The sequence below is a fragment of the Electrophorus electricus genome, chromosome 5, assembly GCF_013358815.1.
Source record: "Electrophorus electricus isolate fEleEle1 chromosome 5, fEleEle1.pri, whole genome shotgun sequence".
Taxonomy (NCBI): Eukaryota; Metazoa; Chordata; class Actinopteri; order Gymnotiformes; family Gymnotidae; genus Electrophorus; species Electrophorus electricus.
The window spans coordinates 3,031,271-3,050,072 of record NC_049539.1 but is presented as its reverse complement, the minus strand read 5'-3'; the positions used below and the strand labels follow the sequence as shown (position 1 = coordinate 3,050,072).

Below are 18,802 nucleotides of genomic sequence, written 5' to 3'. Positions count from 1 at the left end.
CTGGGGGTGGGGGTGGGGGGCGGTTATGTACATACATTTCACATGATCCATTCTCTACCTTGACGGCTGTGTCCACTGGATCCAGGCCTTGTTCTGACAGCTGTTTCAAGGCACTGAGAGCAGCCTGTGGGAGAGAGGAGCAGGTGGTGTTAGAAGGAGCTGCTGAGTCACACCGCCATCAGCTGCTTTTCAAACAACACCACAGCCCTCAGCTCCGCCTCATGGCTTCCCATTCCTGCTGGCTGAGCAAAGAGACCCTCAGCACAGTAACCACAGAAACCACAGTAACCACAGTAACCACGGACTGGGAAATGGATATAAGGCCCAAAGAAAGTACTGGAAAGTGCTAGAATTGACAAATGAACTGGAACTGCACAATCTGAGTGAAAAATTCCTACAGCGTATTAGCTAGAATTACAAAACACGACAACAGGTAAACAAACCTAAGTAATAGGTAAACGGGCCAAAAGAAGCAGATGTGCAGTCACCATCAATAATCCATCGACAAACTACCATTAGATAATTTTCTTTTCCAAGAATACATTTACAATTACTAAACTACATGTTTTCCCCCAAACATGAATGACTTAATATTAAAGAAAAAAAAACAATAAAATGAGGGGAGGCAGAGTGCAGTGAAAAACCAACACAGGAGTCTCCTGTCTGCTGCCTCACTGCAGAAGGGTACGCGGTTTAGTTTTCTTTAATTGTGCACTATGTGCACAATTATTAGGCAAGCTGTGTTTTTGAGGATTCTTTTTATTATTGGACAACTACAGTGCTCTCGGTCAATCCAAAATGTTAATAAACCTCAACCCTGAATATTTAAGAAAGTGAAAGTGAGGTTTTGGCTTTCTTAGGAGAATATCTGTGTGCGCATAATTGTTGGGCAACTATTAGTATGCAGAATTATCATATAACTAAATGAAAAAATGAAAATTTTCTCACTTGTTTATTTTCATCTGTTAAAGTGAGAATAAACAAACAACTCAAAATTCACAAATAAACATTTATGACATTTAAAAAAATAATAATTTTTAAAACTTGATTTTGAGTCCATCTTTAACCTGAAAAGGTCCATCTAGCACATGTTTAATAATACCAGGCAATAGCAGTGTCCCACCTCCACCTTCCTGCTGTCTGAGTCAAAGTGGAGCTCTGTGCCTCTTACTGATCCAGCCATGGGCCCATCGATCTGGTTCGTCAAGAGTCACTCTCGTCTCATCAGTCCATAAAACCTTTTTAAAAATCTGTCTTCAGATATTTCTTTGCCCCGTCTTGACGTTTCATCTCATGTGTCTTGTTCAGTGGTGGTCAGCCTTCCTAACCTTGGTCATGTCTCTGAGTACTGAACCCCTTGTACGTCTGGGCACTCCAGGTAGGTTACAGTTCTGGAATATGACAGCATTGGAGCATACTGGGTTCCTGGTCATTTGAGTCTTCTCAAATCTTTGGCAATTAATTTGCGTCTTTTTGCTGGCGACCGTGCTGACTATTTGCAACAAAACGTTTGATGGTTCTGTGATCATGCCCCAATATCAATTTTACGAGTGCTGCATCCCTCTGAAAGAACTTTTACAATTTTTTACTTTTCAGAGAGTTAAATCTCTTTTTTGGCCTATTTTGCCTGAGGAAGAGTAGCTGCCTAATAATTCTGCACACCTTGATATAGGGTGTTGATCTCGTTAGGCCACACCCTCCCTCATTACATAAATACACATCACCTGATATGCTTAAATCCAATATGCATTCAAATTTATACAGCTTGGAGTTGGAAAATATGCATAAGAATGATGATATGGTCAAAATACTCTCTTGCCTAATAATTGCGCACACAGTGTATGAACACAGTAGAGACCACAGGCACCAAAGGACCAAACACAGGACATGATGTCGCAAGACGTGACCCTAACCCTCCTGTAAGAGAGCAGAGCTGTGGTAGTGAGCTAGTGGCAAACATGGAGAAATGAGGAGGTAAATTGTCTCATTGACATTTGGCCCAAATCCTGGAAAAAAAACCACACAAAACGTGCGCTTCCTACAGTGGAGGAATTCCTCGCACATTTTTCCAGCTCTTCCTGAAGTATCGACTGGTAAAATTATCATGCCACACATGCAAACTTTTAATCCTGTGTATAGCATTGTTTTAGTTTGGTTGATGTTATGGTAGTTATTGTTTCAAAATTTATTCTTAAAAGTTGCTTACTGAGCATGCGACATCCATATGACTTTTGTTAACATCTTCTGATTTGATGGTAAATATGTCAGTGTGAATGCTAAGTGAACCAGGACTATATGCAACAATGCATCATTTTTTCCTTTGCTCTGGACCAAGGGAACTGAATTACAAATATAAACGCAGCCTTACTGAAATATCCCAGTTCCTCACTTCCATCAGTTCCATGGACAAGATCTTTCATGTTAATGTGTGTGCAGTGCAGCTGTTTAGAGCAGACACAGAGCCCTGATGGCTGGACACAGAGCTCCAGTTGTTGGACACAGAGTTCCCAATGGCACTTAGCAGTGTCACAGAGCATAAGCCATAGCTTCTACTCATCTGCCTGACAGTGCCTGTTCAGACCTTTCAGAGCAATATTAAAGCAACATGGCACTGAGTCAGTGCTGAAGAAAGAAAACAGATGGTGGAGAAGGGAAGAGACAGACATGGACAGAGAGAGAGAGAGAGAGAGAGAGATGTACAGTGACAGAACCAGGTCATGAGTGGACTGATGCACCTGGCTGGAACCTGATGCTCTCTGACACTGCACTGCCTTTTGTCTTTTACTCCAACATACTGCCAATGAACACCAGATGTGCAGGACAGCATGGAGGGACCATGACATAAATCTCAGCCTGCAACATATCCTCCCCCCTACACACACACACACACACACACACACACACACACACACACACACACACACACACACACACACACACACACACACACACACACACACACACACACACACACACAGAGTTCTAGTGCTTTCTAACTTATCAGTCCATAAGCTTAGAGTACTGGCACATAGAAACCTCTATGATCTTATCACAGGCTCTACATCAGCTGAAACAATAAGGTTTCTTCTAGAAAGAGGTCCTTCAAACGAAGCACTGAACAGTAAGAGAATTCACACCCAAACCCATCCCAATCTAGTATCCCTGCATACTTTAATCAAACTCAACAGTCCCTTACTTAAATGTTCCAAAGAATAATATATTAGAGGAATGAAATCTGGATCAAGTCTAAAATGATGAGACAGAATGTCTGAATGTCTCAGTAATAATCACTCTCTCACCTACAGCACATATTGTCCATCAGCTATATTCAGAAAATCCCTGCTCATGGTGGAAAAAACACGCACACGTGCACACCACAACCACACATGCACACAAACAAACAGGCTGCCTGGAATGTGTTAGGTTTGTCTAGTTCTGAAATCTACACTGATGATAGGTGACATGGCCTGCTACTCTGGGAAAGCCAGAGTATTCACACGGGGGCTCTTACAAAACCTCTTTTCCACCAATTCATTGTTTTATTGATTGCTGAGGCGAGTATGTAGCTAGATCACAAAAAGGAGGACAGGTTTTGAATAACTACGCTCCAATCACACCAAAAACATACAGGTGGCTTTTTGTCCAGACTGACGAGAGAATGTGCAGCAATCGACCTTTATGAATGTGGCATTACTGCTCTATTGGTATCAAGTGCTCTAGAGAGTTTTGCATTTCTAGAGCCAGTTCTGGATCACAGTTATAGAGTCATCTCCGTATCGTGTCTAGAGTCAGTCCTATATCACATGTTGAGAATACGTTCCTGAACCAGAGCCTGCAAATGAAGTAATTTACACTGGATGCTAAACATGTCGATCAAACATGCACACAAGGGCCCTAGTTTCTAAGCCTGCTGGGAACTCTTCTAATCTCCGTATCCTTAGAACTCACTTTCTGATCTGACCCATAAATTGCAATTAAAGGACTGATTACCAGTATTTTGTGTGTTTGTGTGTGCATGATTATAGTTACTGGGTAAATAAGCAGAACACATCTGCTTCTCTAGAGCCAGATAAGGTCCAAGGATCAGCGAAGCAGATGGGTTGACAGCCTATCACTAAGCCGCAGGGTCCAAGACAAACAGTCACCTATCTTTACTAACAATCGTCAGCTGCATCAGGATTCTCCTAACGAGATAGAGTGGGGCTGACAGATATCAACACAGGTGAAATATGTTTAGTTTAGGCCGACAACCTGGAAATGGTCCATCTCTGTCGCTTAGGGGATCAGATGAGATGCAGAGCTACCCCCCACTTACCCTACTATAGATAACACATCACCACTCAGCAAGGGCATTAGCCAACAGAATGGATATGTCCCAGCAAAATGCTACTTTGTGGGTTTCATTCATCACCTTGCTGCTGGGTTCAAAGGCTGGAGCAGGGGGAAATGAATGTGGAATGTGACATGGCTAAATATCTCAGTGTGGAAGGAGAAGGGAGAGCATTGTCAAAAGACAGCGGACAGTCATTTTTCTAGGCCGCTTTAATGGCTTTTGTGATTGCATTTTCATTTCCTTGACTGCCTTGGCTAAACAGTGGCAATTCTCCCAAGAGAAGAGCCCCAGCCCTCGGAGAGCCACTAGACGGCAGGGATGGGGAGTGATGCATGGACGGGCCAGCCCTCATGAGAGAGAGTGAGGCAGGGGGGGAGAGAGAGAGAGAGAGAGAGAGAGAGAGAGAGAGAGAGAGAGAGAGAGAGAGAGAGAGAGAGAGGGTGTGTGTGTGGGTCTAGGATCCACCACGGGGAGCATGGGAGTAGATGGAAGCTGACAGTTTATTACTCACATTACCAGAACAAAGAAAGTGTGTGCTGGATTAAGACAGCATGTTTCTTGTGCTGACTAGGCCAATAGAGTTAGCATGTTCATCTGTAACTGGGGCAGATTAAAGGCCCTTCAGGTCTCACCTCAGTTCCTTCCACCTCATGGACCAGAGAAGGAACATCTGGGGGCTATGCGTCACAGTGCAGTTATCAGACCTGATCATTTGCTGTTTTTACTGGGGAGAGATAAAGCTCTAGTTCTGGTTGAGTCATTGCTTTTCCTCTCATGGTCCAGCAGGGTTTCCCACCATGCTGATTTTCTGTCCCAGGCCAAGAGCAGCACTGCGCCCCCCAGCCCGGCCTTTGATTGCCACCTCATGGCAGGGAGCAGAATGGGGTGGACTCAGTGCATTGGGTGGACACAGTGTGTTGGATTTTGGGTGTTGGGTGGACACAGCGCGGTGGGTGTTGGGTGGACACGGTGCACTGGGTGTTGGGTGGACACGGTGCGCTGTCATCCATTAACCCCTGAAGATGAGGAGTCCTTCACTACTTCCTTGGCACCACATTAAATATGCCTGCGATCTGAAACACAAACAAACACTCTGCGGGTGTACAAGAGCACATGCATGCACACACACACCCAACTACCCACCCACCTCAACAGCAGTGCACCCCCCCCCCAACTCCCAAGAGGCTTTGGGACTATCTAAACCTCCAGCTGAATGTAAAAAAAAACCCCTGCTCTCCCCTGTTCTTATTACCCAGCTTTAGCTTCATTAAAGAAAATAAAACAGATTTCTTATTAAAAACACTGATGTTACATCAGTCCCCAAAAGGAAGATTAAAAGATACAGATGCCATGGAGAGATATGTACTGAAGAATCTTTTTCTAGAATAAACAAACCCTACATTAGGAAATGCGAAGGAACCCATGCGGCAGTTTCTGTCTGCGAAATTGCACAGTGCTGGCATGGCTCTGCTGTGGCACTGGGAGCTCTCGAGCGGGCACCCCTTGGCTCCTGCTTCCATCTGCACTGCAGCAGTAACGTGAGAGCTCAATGGAAAGAGAATCCCACAGCCCACCATCCCGCACTTCAAAGCCCTGGAGACGACACACAGTAACATTCCTGTGTCTTCTGGGAGGCGCGGGGCTGCAGCGCACCCGCTCCCCGAGGGGAGAGCTTCCAAAAGCCTTCCCAATGGATTTTACATCCGTGAAGAGCTGCGTCGGGCGCGGACAAGCACAGCTGCAGCAGCAGTGCAGACGAGCCGTTTGAAACGAGCCACTCTGGAAACAGGACATACCAGAGCCCTGTGCTCAACGAGCTGTGAAATCACACGAAAGGACAAGCCCAACAGGACGCAGACGTGGAATTTCAGCCCCTTATCAGGTCCAGCTTACACTCTCTCCCTCCTCTTCTCAACGCTGTTCGACCAAACAGCCAAAGCAGAAAGTTCTCATCCCACCCCCTGAGACAAACAAAGAAGAACTTTCTCTCTCTCACTGAAGAGATAACAGTGAAAATGAGGTGGCTAATAGGCGACACATTTGCACTTTAGATACTATTGCTCATTCTCCTGTCTGCAAAACTTGTTGATTGTAGAAAGGCAAAGGCAGTAAAGGGTAAAATCATTACATATTTATAGAGGTTAAACTTGTAGTGTAGTGATAGTAGGTGGGACTCAAGAGGCTCCAACACTGCACCTCCCACTACACCCAACCCCAAACACCCACACACTTCATTCTCCACCGCTTATCGCCTGCTGATGGTGTATTATCTAAGGCAGGTGAGAGCACCCTGAGAGATGTGGTTGCCTGCAAGTGTTTGGCACCCCATGCCACTGTCTCCTGCAGCCAGGTGAGAAATTACTTACACACACCCCTGACCACCACACAGCATGTAACTAACACACACACACACACACACACACCCCTGACCAGCACACAGCCTGTTACACACACACACACCCCTGACCACCGCACAGTCTGTTACACTCCCAGTTTAAACACCGGATAGAACTAAAAATTTCAGTCATCTAGTCAGAACAGAAACGTGCAGACCAAGCTAAATAAAGTAACAGCAGAAAATGTTTTTGATAATGAGAGATTATTGATTTTCTACAATAGGCTTAGTGCCAACATTGAGCTCAATACACTCTCTGCAGCTCTTGAAATTAATAAGACTAAAAATGCTGTTTTGTGAAAGTTCCTGTTTGTTGAGGTAGTGCCATGAGCCTGGCGCAATCAACATTCCACATTCAGCGTCCTCATGAAACAGATCCACTATGGCAGGTCAGGAATCGCCTCAATTTCCCATGGGACAACAACTCTGCTGACATAGGAAGTCATAAATAAGGAGCCAAAATGCGATGGTGTGCCACGTGTGATCTCGGGTAGAGAGCTGCCCTGCCTGCTCATCATGTAGGCCATGTGGATGGCACCTCTCACGTCAAAAACTCAAACCACATGGGATGAGGGGAGGGTAAGCACATAGCTCGGCGGCTGGGTCCTGACGGCACGGAGCACTCACGCTTTATAAATCACACACTCCCAATCACGCACCAGAGCAAGACTGTAAATGGCTCTGGCAGCCAGTCAGGGCCCACCTACTTTATTGTTATGTAAAATTTTTACCAGAATTTATTTATGTAGTCAAAATGTTCACAGACTGAGGCAATTTGTTCTAAAATATGCATCTTTAGGAAATATCTGAATAGGCTTTTGATTAACTCAATTAGAGTGCACATAGTTTTGTAGCATTTACATCTTGGCTCTCGTCCTGTTCCATTATTGCTTTACAAAATTACATTTTGAGAATGTTTAGATGCGCTATAAGATTTCACTCACTTCACTTACAGACTGTACTTCATGAACTCCTGAGGGCGGATCCTGGTCAAAAAAAAGCACTCTGCAGTTTCTAAACTGACTGCAGATGCATTTGAGATATTAATCACTGGAAGAATGTGAACGTGTTTTACGTTTATTTCAATAGTGAAAATTAACTGTTCAGTTTGTTATCATGATTTATAGATGATTTATCATTTTTTTTATCATTTATCATGATTTATAGATTTAGAATGATCTAAAACTGGAAATTCTCTGTCGATTGTTAAATGATAATTACTGAAACATTCAGAGATCATCACTATCTTTACTACTGCACATAAATTACCCAACAAGTAATATTCAGAAAATCACTGCTCACAGTGGAAAAAGATTTCAACACAAACAGACGTGCACATAATCACAAGCATGCACGCATGCATACAGACACACAAAGGCTGCATGAAATGTCTTTGCTTTGTCTGAAGTGAAATAGTGAAAATTAACTTTTATAGATTTTTAATGATTTAGAAACATCTTGGATTGGAAATTCTTAAATGAGTCCTTAAATAAACCTAACTGTAGTTATTCTAGGCCTCTCTGATATCAAGAACTTCACCGTGCATGATGGAGCATTCCCTGCCCTGTAGTTCTGAAACAAACACACACCCACACCCACGCCTACACACCCAGAACCGTGGGCAAGATGGAAAGCTGTGGTATGTAAGCAAGGCCGTAGCCAATCAGCCGTGAGCACGTAAGGGCTCTCCCTCAAATCCAGATCACATCTCACTCAGCAATGCTGCTGGAGTGGAGAGATGCGGCCCGATTAGGTTAGAGGAGGGAACGGCTGCCGCACAGATAAGCCAAGAGAAAATGCAAACGGTGGCCACCTTATCAGCAGTCAGCTGTCATGTCCCTGCATACCTGGTGGAAAAGACCTTTAATCGATAGGGGCTTAACGATGGCACAGTTATGGTTTGGCGTGGGCATGGTCATCGTTTCCTGGGATTTGCATGAGTAATAAAATGAGAGACTTGGTGTGGCTATATTAATCAATAGCCATATTCAGGCAGAGTGTTCTCTAGAGAACCTTGGCTATGTACTTCAGCTACTTAACCGCAGAAACTGACACTATAAAGCACAAACTTAAAGCACCAGAAGACAGAGAAGCTGGCAGTAAATGCACTGAGGGTCTTGCGTTCAGATTTCGAATTTGATCACCCAAGGTGTACATGAAAAAGAATATACAGGCCATTTTACACAGCTGAAGTGAGAGTGAGTAAGTGAGTGAGTGAGAGTGTGTGTGTGTGTGTGTGTGTGTGTGTGTGTGTGTGTGTGTGTGTGTGTGTGTGTGTGTGTGTGTGTGTGTGTGTGTGTGTGTGTGTAGATGTGCCTCACAGGTAACCAAACCCTGTAACTTGAGAGTGTCTGCAGGCAGACGGCGTTTTATACCCCTCCGTTCCTGCACTGCTCATCACCCCTCAGAGGATCTAACCACCACCACAACAATCAGGAAGCACCAATAAAATGCATGAATGCCTGGGGTAATGAGAGCAGCCAATCCCTGATCACATGTTCATTACTGCTCATTACTTTAATCCACATCCTCTGCATCAACCCCAGTGCACATTTGGAAGCTGTTAAAAACAAACAAACAAACAAAAACAAACACACTGTAATATGTGAACTTTTATTTTTTTAGGGGGGTGGGGGTGTGTGTTTCTGCCTCTACAATCAATGATCTACAAACAAAAGTTATAACACAATCACTAGAATGTACTTTAGTGAAACATCTACCAAAACAATACATTTTAATTGTACATTTCATATAGTCTTGCTTGCAATCTTACATCTCCAGTTCATGATGCAAAAAAAAAGATGCTTGCTGACCCTGCTGAGCTAAAAGCAGCACGTGTATGGCCAGGAAGACAGAGCACGTTTGAGGGAACAAGAGCATGCGTCTGTAGGGCTCTCCTCTGTGACGTCAGAGATTCACACAGGCTTACGAGAGGTGTTCTGATGAAACTTAATGCTGGATTCAATAATAAGTACAAGCAGACAGTGAATTAGTGAGGACATTGCCAGTAATTGGACTAAGACACAACAAGAAAAACAAGGTAGTCAACTTTCATCTAGTCCTTCTCTAGTGACTGCTGGGAGTCACTGCAGACTTTTTAAACAGCTATGTTAAGAATTTGCCATCTAAACACTGATCTGTTATCAGTCGTGTGAGCTTCACTACTCATTCACAGACACCCCAACAGGTGTACAGAGCAGATCTCAATCCAGGGCCTGGCCAGCAAGCTCTGTAGAGCTTTCAGTACTGCACCAAAGGCTTAGTTAACAGATTGATTGTCATTTGAGTTAATGGGCTCCCTCACACAATTTTTTAATTAACTTATATTACAACATGGCAAAGGGACAGTCAACACCAGGTGATGTGTTTAAATTACATCACTAGGGTGGAGCTAATTAGACTGTAGAGACCAAGAGTGAGAGACGAGTAATAGAGAGCAGCACAAGATGGATGGCAGGTAAGAAAGAGAGCGACAGCTCTGGAGTCCAGCACGTGAGCAGCTCGGGAGTCCAGCACGTGAGCAGCTCGGGAGTCCAGCACGTGAGCAGCTCTGGAGTCCAGCACGTGAGCAGCTCTGGAGTTCAGCACATGAGCAGACATTGTGGACTCGGACTGCTGCCTCTTCCTCTCGGGTTTTCTGTCTTCTGCGTCCCATATCAGAGGTCAGGCACTAATGGAGGACCTCGTGGCCCTCTGTGGCTTCTGAAAACATTCCCTTGCTGACCAGCTTCTTATAAATCAAAGTAGGCCCTTTCTACCACACATCTGCTCCACTGGGTCTGGAATGTGCTTCACTTTAAGTTTTGTTCTACAGAGTTTTCACATTAATTGTTTAGTGAATGAAGAAGCTGAATCGTCAAGATATATGTTAAAAACAACCCAAGACTGCTCAAAATACAGACTAGTTTGTTCACTGCTACAGTAATATTGCCCTTGCAATACCGATATCACAATACACAAATTAACTCTCAAATAAATCACATTTTTATGGTGTGCTGTGAGTGCCCTCATCAACCTCAGACATTTCATCGGTATTTTGATTCGGAACTCATGGAATTTGCGAAATTCACATGATGCAACAAACTTTTGATAAAGTCTTTAAACACAGTAAGGCTTCAACCAACTCTCTGTGTGTGTGGGTGTGTGTGAGAGAAGGTATTCTACCATTACTCTATGGCTCTATAAATATATATATGTACATATACACACACTTTTAAAGAAGAAAATAGTATGAAAAAATATGCATTTATGATTTTAAAAAATCCTTCCAATTGTATTTTGCAAAAAGGTAAAGTCTAGTTCTTTCATGTTACACTTAAGTGCAAACATAAAACATGCTCATTTTAGTGTTGAAGTAGATGGTACTCCACTGTGCGATGTCTGTATGTGTTGAAAGGCATACTGCTTACAGAGCACATGCCACATGGAGATAGGACACTGCAGTTCACATCTGTGTAGGAAATCACTGATTTGTTTAATGATGCATACTACATATTTGCAGTTGAAGGTCTTAAATCTAAAGTTGTTCTACAATGCACTACTGATGTTACCATGGCTTAGTTTTCTTACATTTTAATAGCCACGTTGCGTTGTTCACACAACACAGGACCATAATCCACCTTGTTTGCTGATCAGAACTAATCCAATTTATTTAAAGCGCAAATTTAAATTTGCAGATTTCCTGACAAACTCTGTAAAAACCAGCAATAGATGGATAGACAAGTTTAAATGTGTCTGGAAGAGGGCTTAATGCCTGTTAGATGACACTGAAAGCAGACAGGGCTTGTGTCAGATGGTGGTGAGAAGAGCTGATCCTCAGACCCAGATACGTGGAAGCCAGAGAGCTCAGGGTAGCAGGACACACAGGGCAAAGAGAAGCCCCAAGCCTGCTGTTAGTTTTAGCAGCAGGAGTGTGTGACACCTAGGCTGTAATCCGTGTTAACCCTGAGCGCAACCGTGGTCACGGCCGTTTTATGATGTCTGGACCCTGACGCATGTGAATGCACTAACAGAAAGATGAGAGGACCTCCTAGACAGATAGAAAAACAGTCTCAGGTTGCTCTTTTAAAGCCTGACAGACAGACAGTGATTTAGGGGGTTATAACTGATCCAGCAACTTATGAGATTCTACTAAGCAATCTACACAAAATGAGAGCTTTACTGAAATAACACACACACTACCATCTGCTTGCTGTCATTTACAGACACACACACGCACGTACACACATGCACAAACACACACACAAACACACTGTTGTCTCATTAAGAAAAGCCATGTCTCATCATGTCATGAGGCTACAGTGTAAGTAATAACCTGCACTTTGGCAAGAACACCTCTTAGTCACAACCTGTTAGAAAGCAAATCAAAATAATTCTATTATGAATAAATCAATTCATCTGGAGATGATGTTTCTTAGCCATGGAAAGGAGCTGCTTGTGGTTCATCACTACTAAACAATGAGATTCACTGTCTTGTGTGCTGACAATTACTGGCTGAAAGGGTCTTTTTGTTGCTAGAGAAGCACTCAGAGGTGATTAATGTTGAAAAGCTCTTAACCACAAAGCGTGTGTCACATATCAAGTAAAGGGCCAATCTCAAGCTTTGGATTTCCCACCAAAGCCCAACTGGAAGTCCAGACAAAGAACACTTACTGCCCCAGGACTCACATCTGCAAATGTGTTTGTTCCTGCCTACAGTTTACTCTTCGATCAGATAGGGATCTATACAGCAGAATCAGACACTACTTCTGTGATTCACAGTACTGAGTGTGACATTGAGTAGCTGCTAAAAGCTCAACCTGAGAAAAGAGTGAGGGATGACCTTATTCAATTGTTTTTATGTATAGAAATACTGACAGAAATATGTTTCATACTAGAATACCATGTGCCAATATGTAGTAAATGAAAAAACAATACAAAACATAAGACAAACAGTAAACAAGACCCAAACAAAAGCTTTTAAATATAAATGTGCATCCAAGGATCAGGATAGAGCTAACATTAGCACTTAACTAGATTTGACAACTAATTGTGAAAAACTGCCTCAACCAAACCTACACCCTGCAATCCAAAACTACATCCTCCAATCCAAATCTACAGCCTCCATTCCAAACCTGTACCATCCAATCTAAACCTACACCCTACAATCTAAATCTTCACTTTGCAAAAAAAACGGTTCTAGACTGTAAATGGTCAGTCATTAATCAGCACTCACTCAGCAGTGTAAACAAACAGTGAAGACACGCCTCATAAGATCACTGATCAAGGGCCGCTGGATAAGCACCAAGCCCTGTTGGCACCTTGGTGCTAATGAATGTAACACCTATCAGTGTTGGAGCAGGTGAGCGAAGAGTCGCATTGTGTAGTAAGCGTTTAATAATGCGTGTGATGCTGATATGATCTCAAACAATTATTTAACCACTAACATTCACTCACACATTCATTTGCAGACAAAGCTAACATTTGTTCTCACACTGCACAGAGTTTTTTTATGTCTTTGTGTGAGATGATAAAGAAAACTTAAGCTAATACTTAAAAATGGGAAAAGGCAAAATGTGCCAAGCCACAGTGAAGGTACTTGTCCCTCGTCTGCGAGGAAGAGCAACAGTCATCGCCACTTACAGACGAACATGAGAGGAGAGGGTCTGCTGGCTGAATGCAAAAAGAAACCTAAAACCCTGGTCTCCCTTTTATTATGAGCACTTTATTTCAGACTTTTGCAAGTCAGTGATGGAAACAATCTTGGATTCAGGGCTGCATACATGTTTAAAATGAAACCCATTTAATTTTAATACCCACAATTCAAGGAGCATGGTGCAAACAAGTCTGAACATTTCGCGGTGCTGAATCACAGCTTAAGTGAATAATGTGCTCCAGCACATCTCTAAGGATGAGTGTTTTTTACCAAACTCAGAAGAGGAGCCGTTAAGTGCTGGAGACTGATGAGACCCTAAGGACTGTGCTAAACCAGGCCTTAATAGGTGGTCGTGTTGTTTTCCCCATTACCAAGCCTTTGGGTTTGGAGAGGCCACTTCAGCCGTCATCAGGTTCCCCTTAATCTGCAAGTTCATGTTTAGATTGTCAGGCTTGGCTATCACTGCTTTAGGCACTCTGAGGGGTATGGTGAGGGGTATGGTGAGGGGTATGGTGAGGGGAGACCCCCCCCCAACCCCCCCCAACCCCCCCAACCCGTGCCTCCCAATCCACTGAGGTCTCATTTGAGGTTTCCCACGTTCCTGTCTGCCTGACTTTGAAAATCGTTTCCTAAGTACAGCAGTTGACGGACAGGTGAGGGTGAGTGATGGTGTAGTGCTGGTCACTTATTTATTTTGCAGAGTCTGAGTCTGCTGAAATGATGGGCGCAAAGGGGAGGTGCTGGAGGGAATGCTTCAGACAGCGGCGTTCAAAGACAGGCTAATGGGTCTCACCACTGCACGGGACCACTTGACAAATGTGTGCTGTGGAAAGCCGTACCCCCCACAGGGCGTCGGCACAGGGGAAAGTCCAAAGCTACAGGCCGCAGGATCCCACACAGGAGGTGCACAAAGGGAAGAGATACATATCAGCACACCATGTTCTTCAGTATCTAAAGAGGAGACTGTTTGGTGGAATGAATGGTGTATGAATGAATAAATGAATGTAAACAAGCAAACAAAATAGTTAAGTACTTAAAGCATTCAGTAGTTTAGCTCAATTTTTTAGCATTTATTTTTTGATTCATATTAGTTTTATTCATGTTCTTCTTAACTGAACGCAGCTTTAGTAAGAGTTCGTGTTATTTATTGTATATGAGCACATGCACATTTATTAGTTGATATTTGTTGGTGTGTGTGTGTGTGTGTGTGTGTGTATATATAGTGGCTGTATTCTGCAGACAAACTGCCTTGTAAAAAGATAATAAAAGACATCCTTAAATGAAGTACCAAACTGAACTTTCCCTGTTCCATGTAACCATCTCCCAGTGGATAGTGGACATATTGACTGTGCTCCACCATGACCAGTGTGAGATGGAGGTATAAAGGTGGAGGAGTCTGCGTGCTCCTGGTGTCTTTGCCTTTTCCTATACATGTCTCGCAGACATAGAGAAAGCCTAATGCGTTCAATCTGCAGCTGGAGCCCAGTTACATTCACGTGTTTAGATATCAACTGTTAATAACACTGTCCATTTTCATTAATAGCATTTCCATTTTAAATGTGGTCTGAAATGAACATGTTTCTTATAAAGATTTAAATTAAGTACCATTCAAAAAAGAAAAATCATAATTCCCTTCTAAGAGTGGAGATTAGGCAAGAATCTTTTGGCTGTTCTTTTACATAAACGGATTTGTTACAGGTGCTGTTGGAGGTGACAGAGACATTATGCAAGGCCCAGTGTGTGACAGAGAGGAGATGTGAACAGCTGTCGAGCTCTCTCTCTCACACACCAACACACACACACACACACACACACACACACACACACACACACACACACACACACACACACACACACACACAGACACACACAGGGGCCTATGACACAGACAGCCTGCTGCACTAAAGGTCCACAGCTCAGTCCAGATGAGACTTCAAACAGCCCTGCACCCTGTGGGAGACCCTCTGAAGGCTGGACCAAAAGACTCCCTGCTATGAATCAGCCTGTCTATAGCCACCCATCCTCTCAACAGGTGTCTGCACTGACTCTCACAATCCATTTCTCCTGGCTGTTGTAATGAAAGTGCCATATTCTGACAAGAGGAATGTACGTCTGCTGAAGACTTGATGCTGTCTCTAATGGCTCTTAATTAAAATAACAGAGCTCTGAAATGTTCACAAAGTGTTTGCTTTGTGGGGAATTCGAGTTAAGATCAATTAAACAGATTTCAGTGATTCCAGCAGGGTACATTTAATACTTTCTCAGCATCCACACTGAGGTAGTTTTGACAAAACCAAACATTTGCTTCACAGATCAAGGTCTTTTAATCCACCCTCCAATCCCGCAGACTGTCAAAGCAAAGTAAAATCACTAGTGTTTAATGAACTGGGAGAGTTACATTTATATACCTGCCGAGATAAATTAGATTTGCTCAGTAGGAGTGAATTCAGCACTTTCCATCCCATACACTAAAAAGTATATTAGCACTTAGTGTGAGAAAAATCAAGCAAAAAAACTATTTGCATTATCTAAAAACTTCTGGACACTCATGGCTGATTCTCTATCTTCACGTGAGAACTTCAAGACCTGTCGACATCATCAGCTCTCCATGATGTATGAGGCTACACAATTCCCAGGCCTCAGCAGGGACACAGGAGACAAAGACTCATGGGAAGGCTGTAACCAGCTGAGCACAGAGTGCTCTCACAGCAGCCAGAGCCAAATGTGCCCCGTCATGTTCAATTTCAGAACCTCCCTGTTGGATAAGCAACACCTTGTGCACAGTTGGACAAGGCTGTTTCTGCTGTGGACTCACCCTTGGGTCATTTCAGTTCCCTGGAACAGGGATTCTTTGAAGGCTCTTTAAGGCCAATAATGGCTAAAGATTTTTAAGAACCACACTCTAAGAAAAACATAAAAACAACCCAATCCCTGACAGTGACAAGGATGCAGTAACAAATAAGAAACGTGTAACAAATTTTAGAAGAACAAATCTATCTCGGAGGAGTGTGCAATCCAACAAGGTCAACAACACAACCAAACTCCAGGTCTGTTATGTCTGGTTTGTCTTTATGTTATCCAGGGGGGAGGAAGACCACTAGGAGTGGTTAGCAGGGGCAGGATGAAAGTGTGCTGGGAAGGAGGCACAGGCTGGGCTGACACAGGCTCAACAGGGGCTGCCAGTTGCACATCTGTTGCATGGAGACCCTCTAGCCACACACAAGGCCTGGATCAGGAGGGCTGTCACTCTCTACGGTAAATTACAGAGCAATGGCTTCCTATCCAGCCTGATTTGGTAAGAGCTGTGAATATTAAGAAGCAAATTTGCACAGCTCTCACCAGGACTCAGATCATGAGCTAAAGCTGCACTCTTCACTTCAGCAGGATGCAAAGGCAAGCACTACACAGTGCACAGCCTGATCTTCTACTGCCTTCAGATTGGCAATCTCAAGCACTCAATGAAAAACTCCAACAGGCCATGGACCTTTTTGACAGCGAGTACGTGCTCACCCAAGACATGTCTCATGGTGAGGTTTCTAGCAGCTGAAACTCATTATTTGTATTGAAATGCGAGTGCTCTTTCAGGCTCTCGCTCGGTCTGTTGGTACACTCCAGGAAATGTTTATCACTGGACCCATCACATCCCTACATACTACATTAACAACGTCTAATTAGAGAGATAAGCCCTCTATCTGAATGCCTCTGGCACTCAGGGCTCTACCCACATGTGCTACAACCAATCAGCACTGCAGTGTATGTGAACCTGAGTCATCGCCCTCAGGACCCACATCCGTGTTGGAGACCAGTGTCAAGCAGTTACCAGCAGACATTCGCATTAACCCCATCAGCATGATGGGTCCTTGGGGTGACATTATTCCAGAAGCCCCACCCACCCACACAAGCACTGTGTTGCTATGACAGCGACTCACTGCCTGTCGCTAAGCTGCCATGCGTCAGGTGTGAGCGACTGCTCCTGTTCACAAACACTCCGCACTCATTGTCTGCAGTCCATTCGCGACAGAATGCCACTGTACTAAGGGATCTGGGGAAGAAAGCCCCCCCCCCGCAGGCGGTCATGCACCACTGCTCTTGGCAAGAACAAGACTGTGGCCTATATTGCCTTAATTTTGCTTTAGCGGCTGTGTCCTCTCGCAACAGAAAGGCCCATTAGCAGTTACAGAGCAGGCTTTATTGAAGGGAGAACTTTGAAGGGCAGAACAAAGGCTGTGCTATGTTTAGATTAGGTAATGTAAGCAATGGGTTTTCTGCATGGATGAAGGCAGACAATAAGCTCCCTACGGAATACCGCTCAGTCCCGAAAACGCGCTCGGATCAGAGGAACGTTTCTGTGGTAATTACTCAAAGTAAGAAGACGAATAAAAAAGCAATCAAATGCAGTCTGGCATGCTGATGTTGTAACTAAATGATTCCTATCACTAACAGTGAGGACAATGGCCAGGCATTTTCTGATAACTTAATTGCAATTTTGATGGCAATTTCTTTTGAATCTTGTTCAGTTAATTGTAATCTCTTTTTAAAGCTTAAGGTTTAAAGCTAAAAGTAGAAAACAAATCTCTCTTCATACAATTCTTGCAACCAAGGTAGCAAGACACTATAATAAAACAAATGTGTCTAAATTTCAATTCACAAACACTATTACAACCAGAGAAGCCAAAATTAGAGAGAGAGAGAGAGAGAGAGAGAGAGCGAGAGAGCGAGAGATAGATAGATAGATAGATAGATAGATAGATAGATAGATAGATAGATAGATAGATAGATAGATAGATAGATAGATAGATAGATAGATAGATAGATAGATAGATAGATAGATAGATAGATAGATAGATAGATAGATAGATAGGCTAACTATTGTGCATACAACATAAATCACAAATACCACACTGGATTTGGTGCTCACTTTGTGATTAGTACAATTTGTGGGAATAGTCCGAGCTCTTGGCCAAGGTCACTTGCTTAACATTTTACTTTTTGTTATATTTATGGCACAATTAGGTGACCAATCAGTCAGACTGGCTGGCTAGCTAGCTAGCTACTTTGCCTAGCTAACAACTGCGATTGAAAGAATGTGATCGAAAGAAATATAAATATAAGAATCCTTAATTTTAGAATCTTGAAAATATGCCTGAATATAGGGTATGCATTCCTACAGGCCATGAGTTCAGTTCAGCTGCTGCATTTATTTTTCTGCTGCTTATAGTTTATAGCTATGTAGGTTAGTTGGCTAGCCATTTTTCTTAGAATATCATTGACATTGGACCACACTGTACTTTCATATTAATAATTAAAAGACATTAGGAGCCAATTTCACACACAGATATGTGAGTCTTAAAGAAAAGGATATTTGCAAGGGTATATGGCGAGTCCCAGGCCAGAAAATGTGCCTGTTCTCTGCTCATTATGTCTATTGTCCAGTTGTTTA

The 18,802-nt window shown here is 43.3% G+C and overlaps 1 protein-coding gene across 5 annotated transcripts in view; it reads right to left on the bottom strand.

Moving 5' to 3' along the window:
- stau2 (staufen double-stranded RNA binding protein 2) overlaps window positions 1-18,802 on the bottom strand; it is a 62,801-nt gene that overhangs the window by 2,922 nt on the left and 41,077 nt on the right. For all 5 annotated transcript variants that reach the window (XM_027023970.2, XM_027023972.2, XM_027023973.2 and 2 more), the window contains one exon: window positions 36-124. In XM_027023970.2, coding sequence (XP_026879771.2) covers window positions 36-124 — 89 coding nt within the window. The remainder of the gene's footprint in view (window positions 1-35; window positions 125-18,802) is intronic.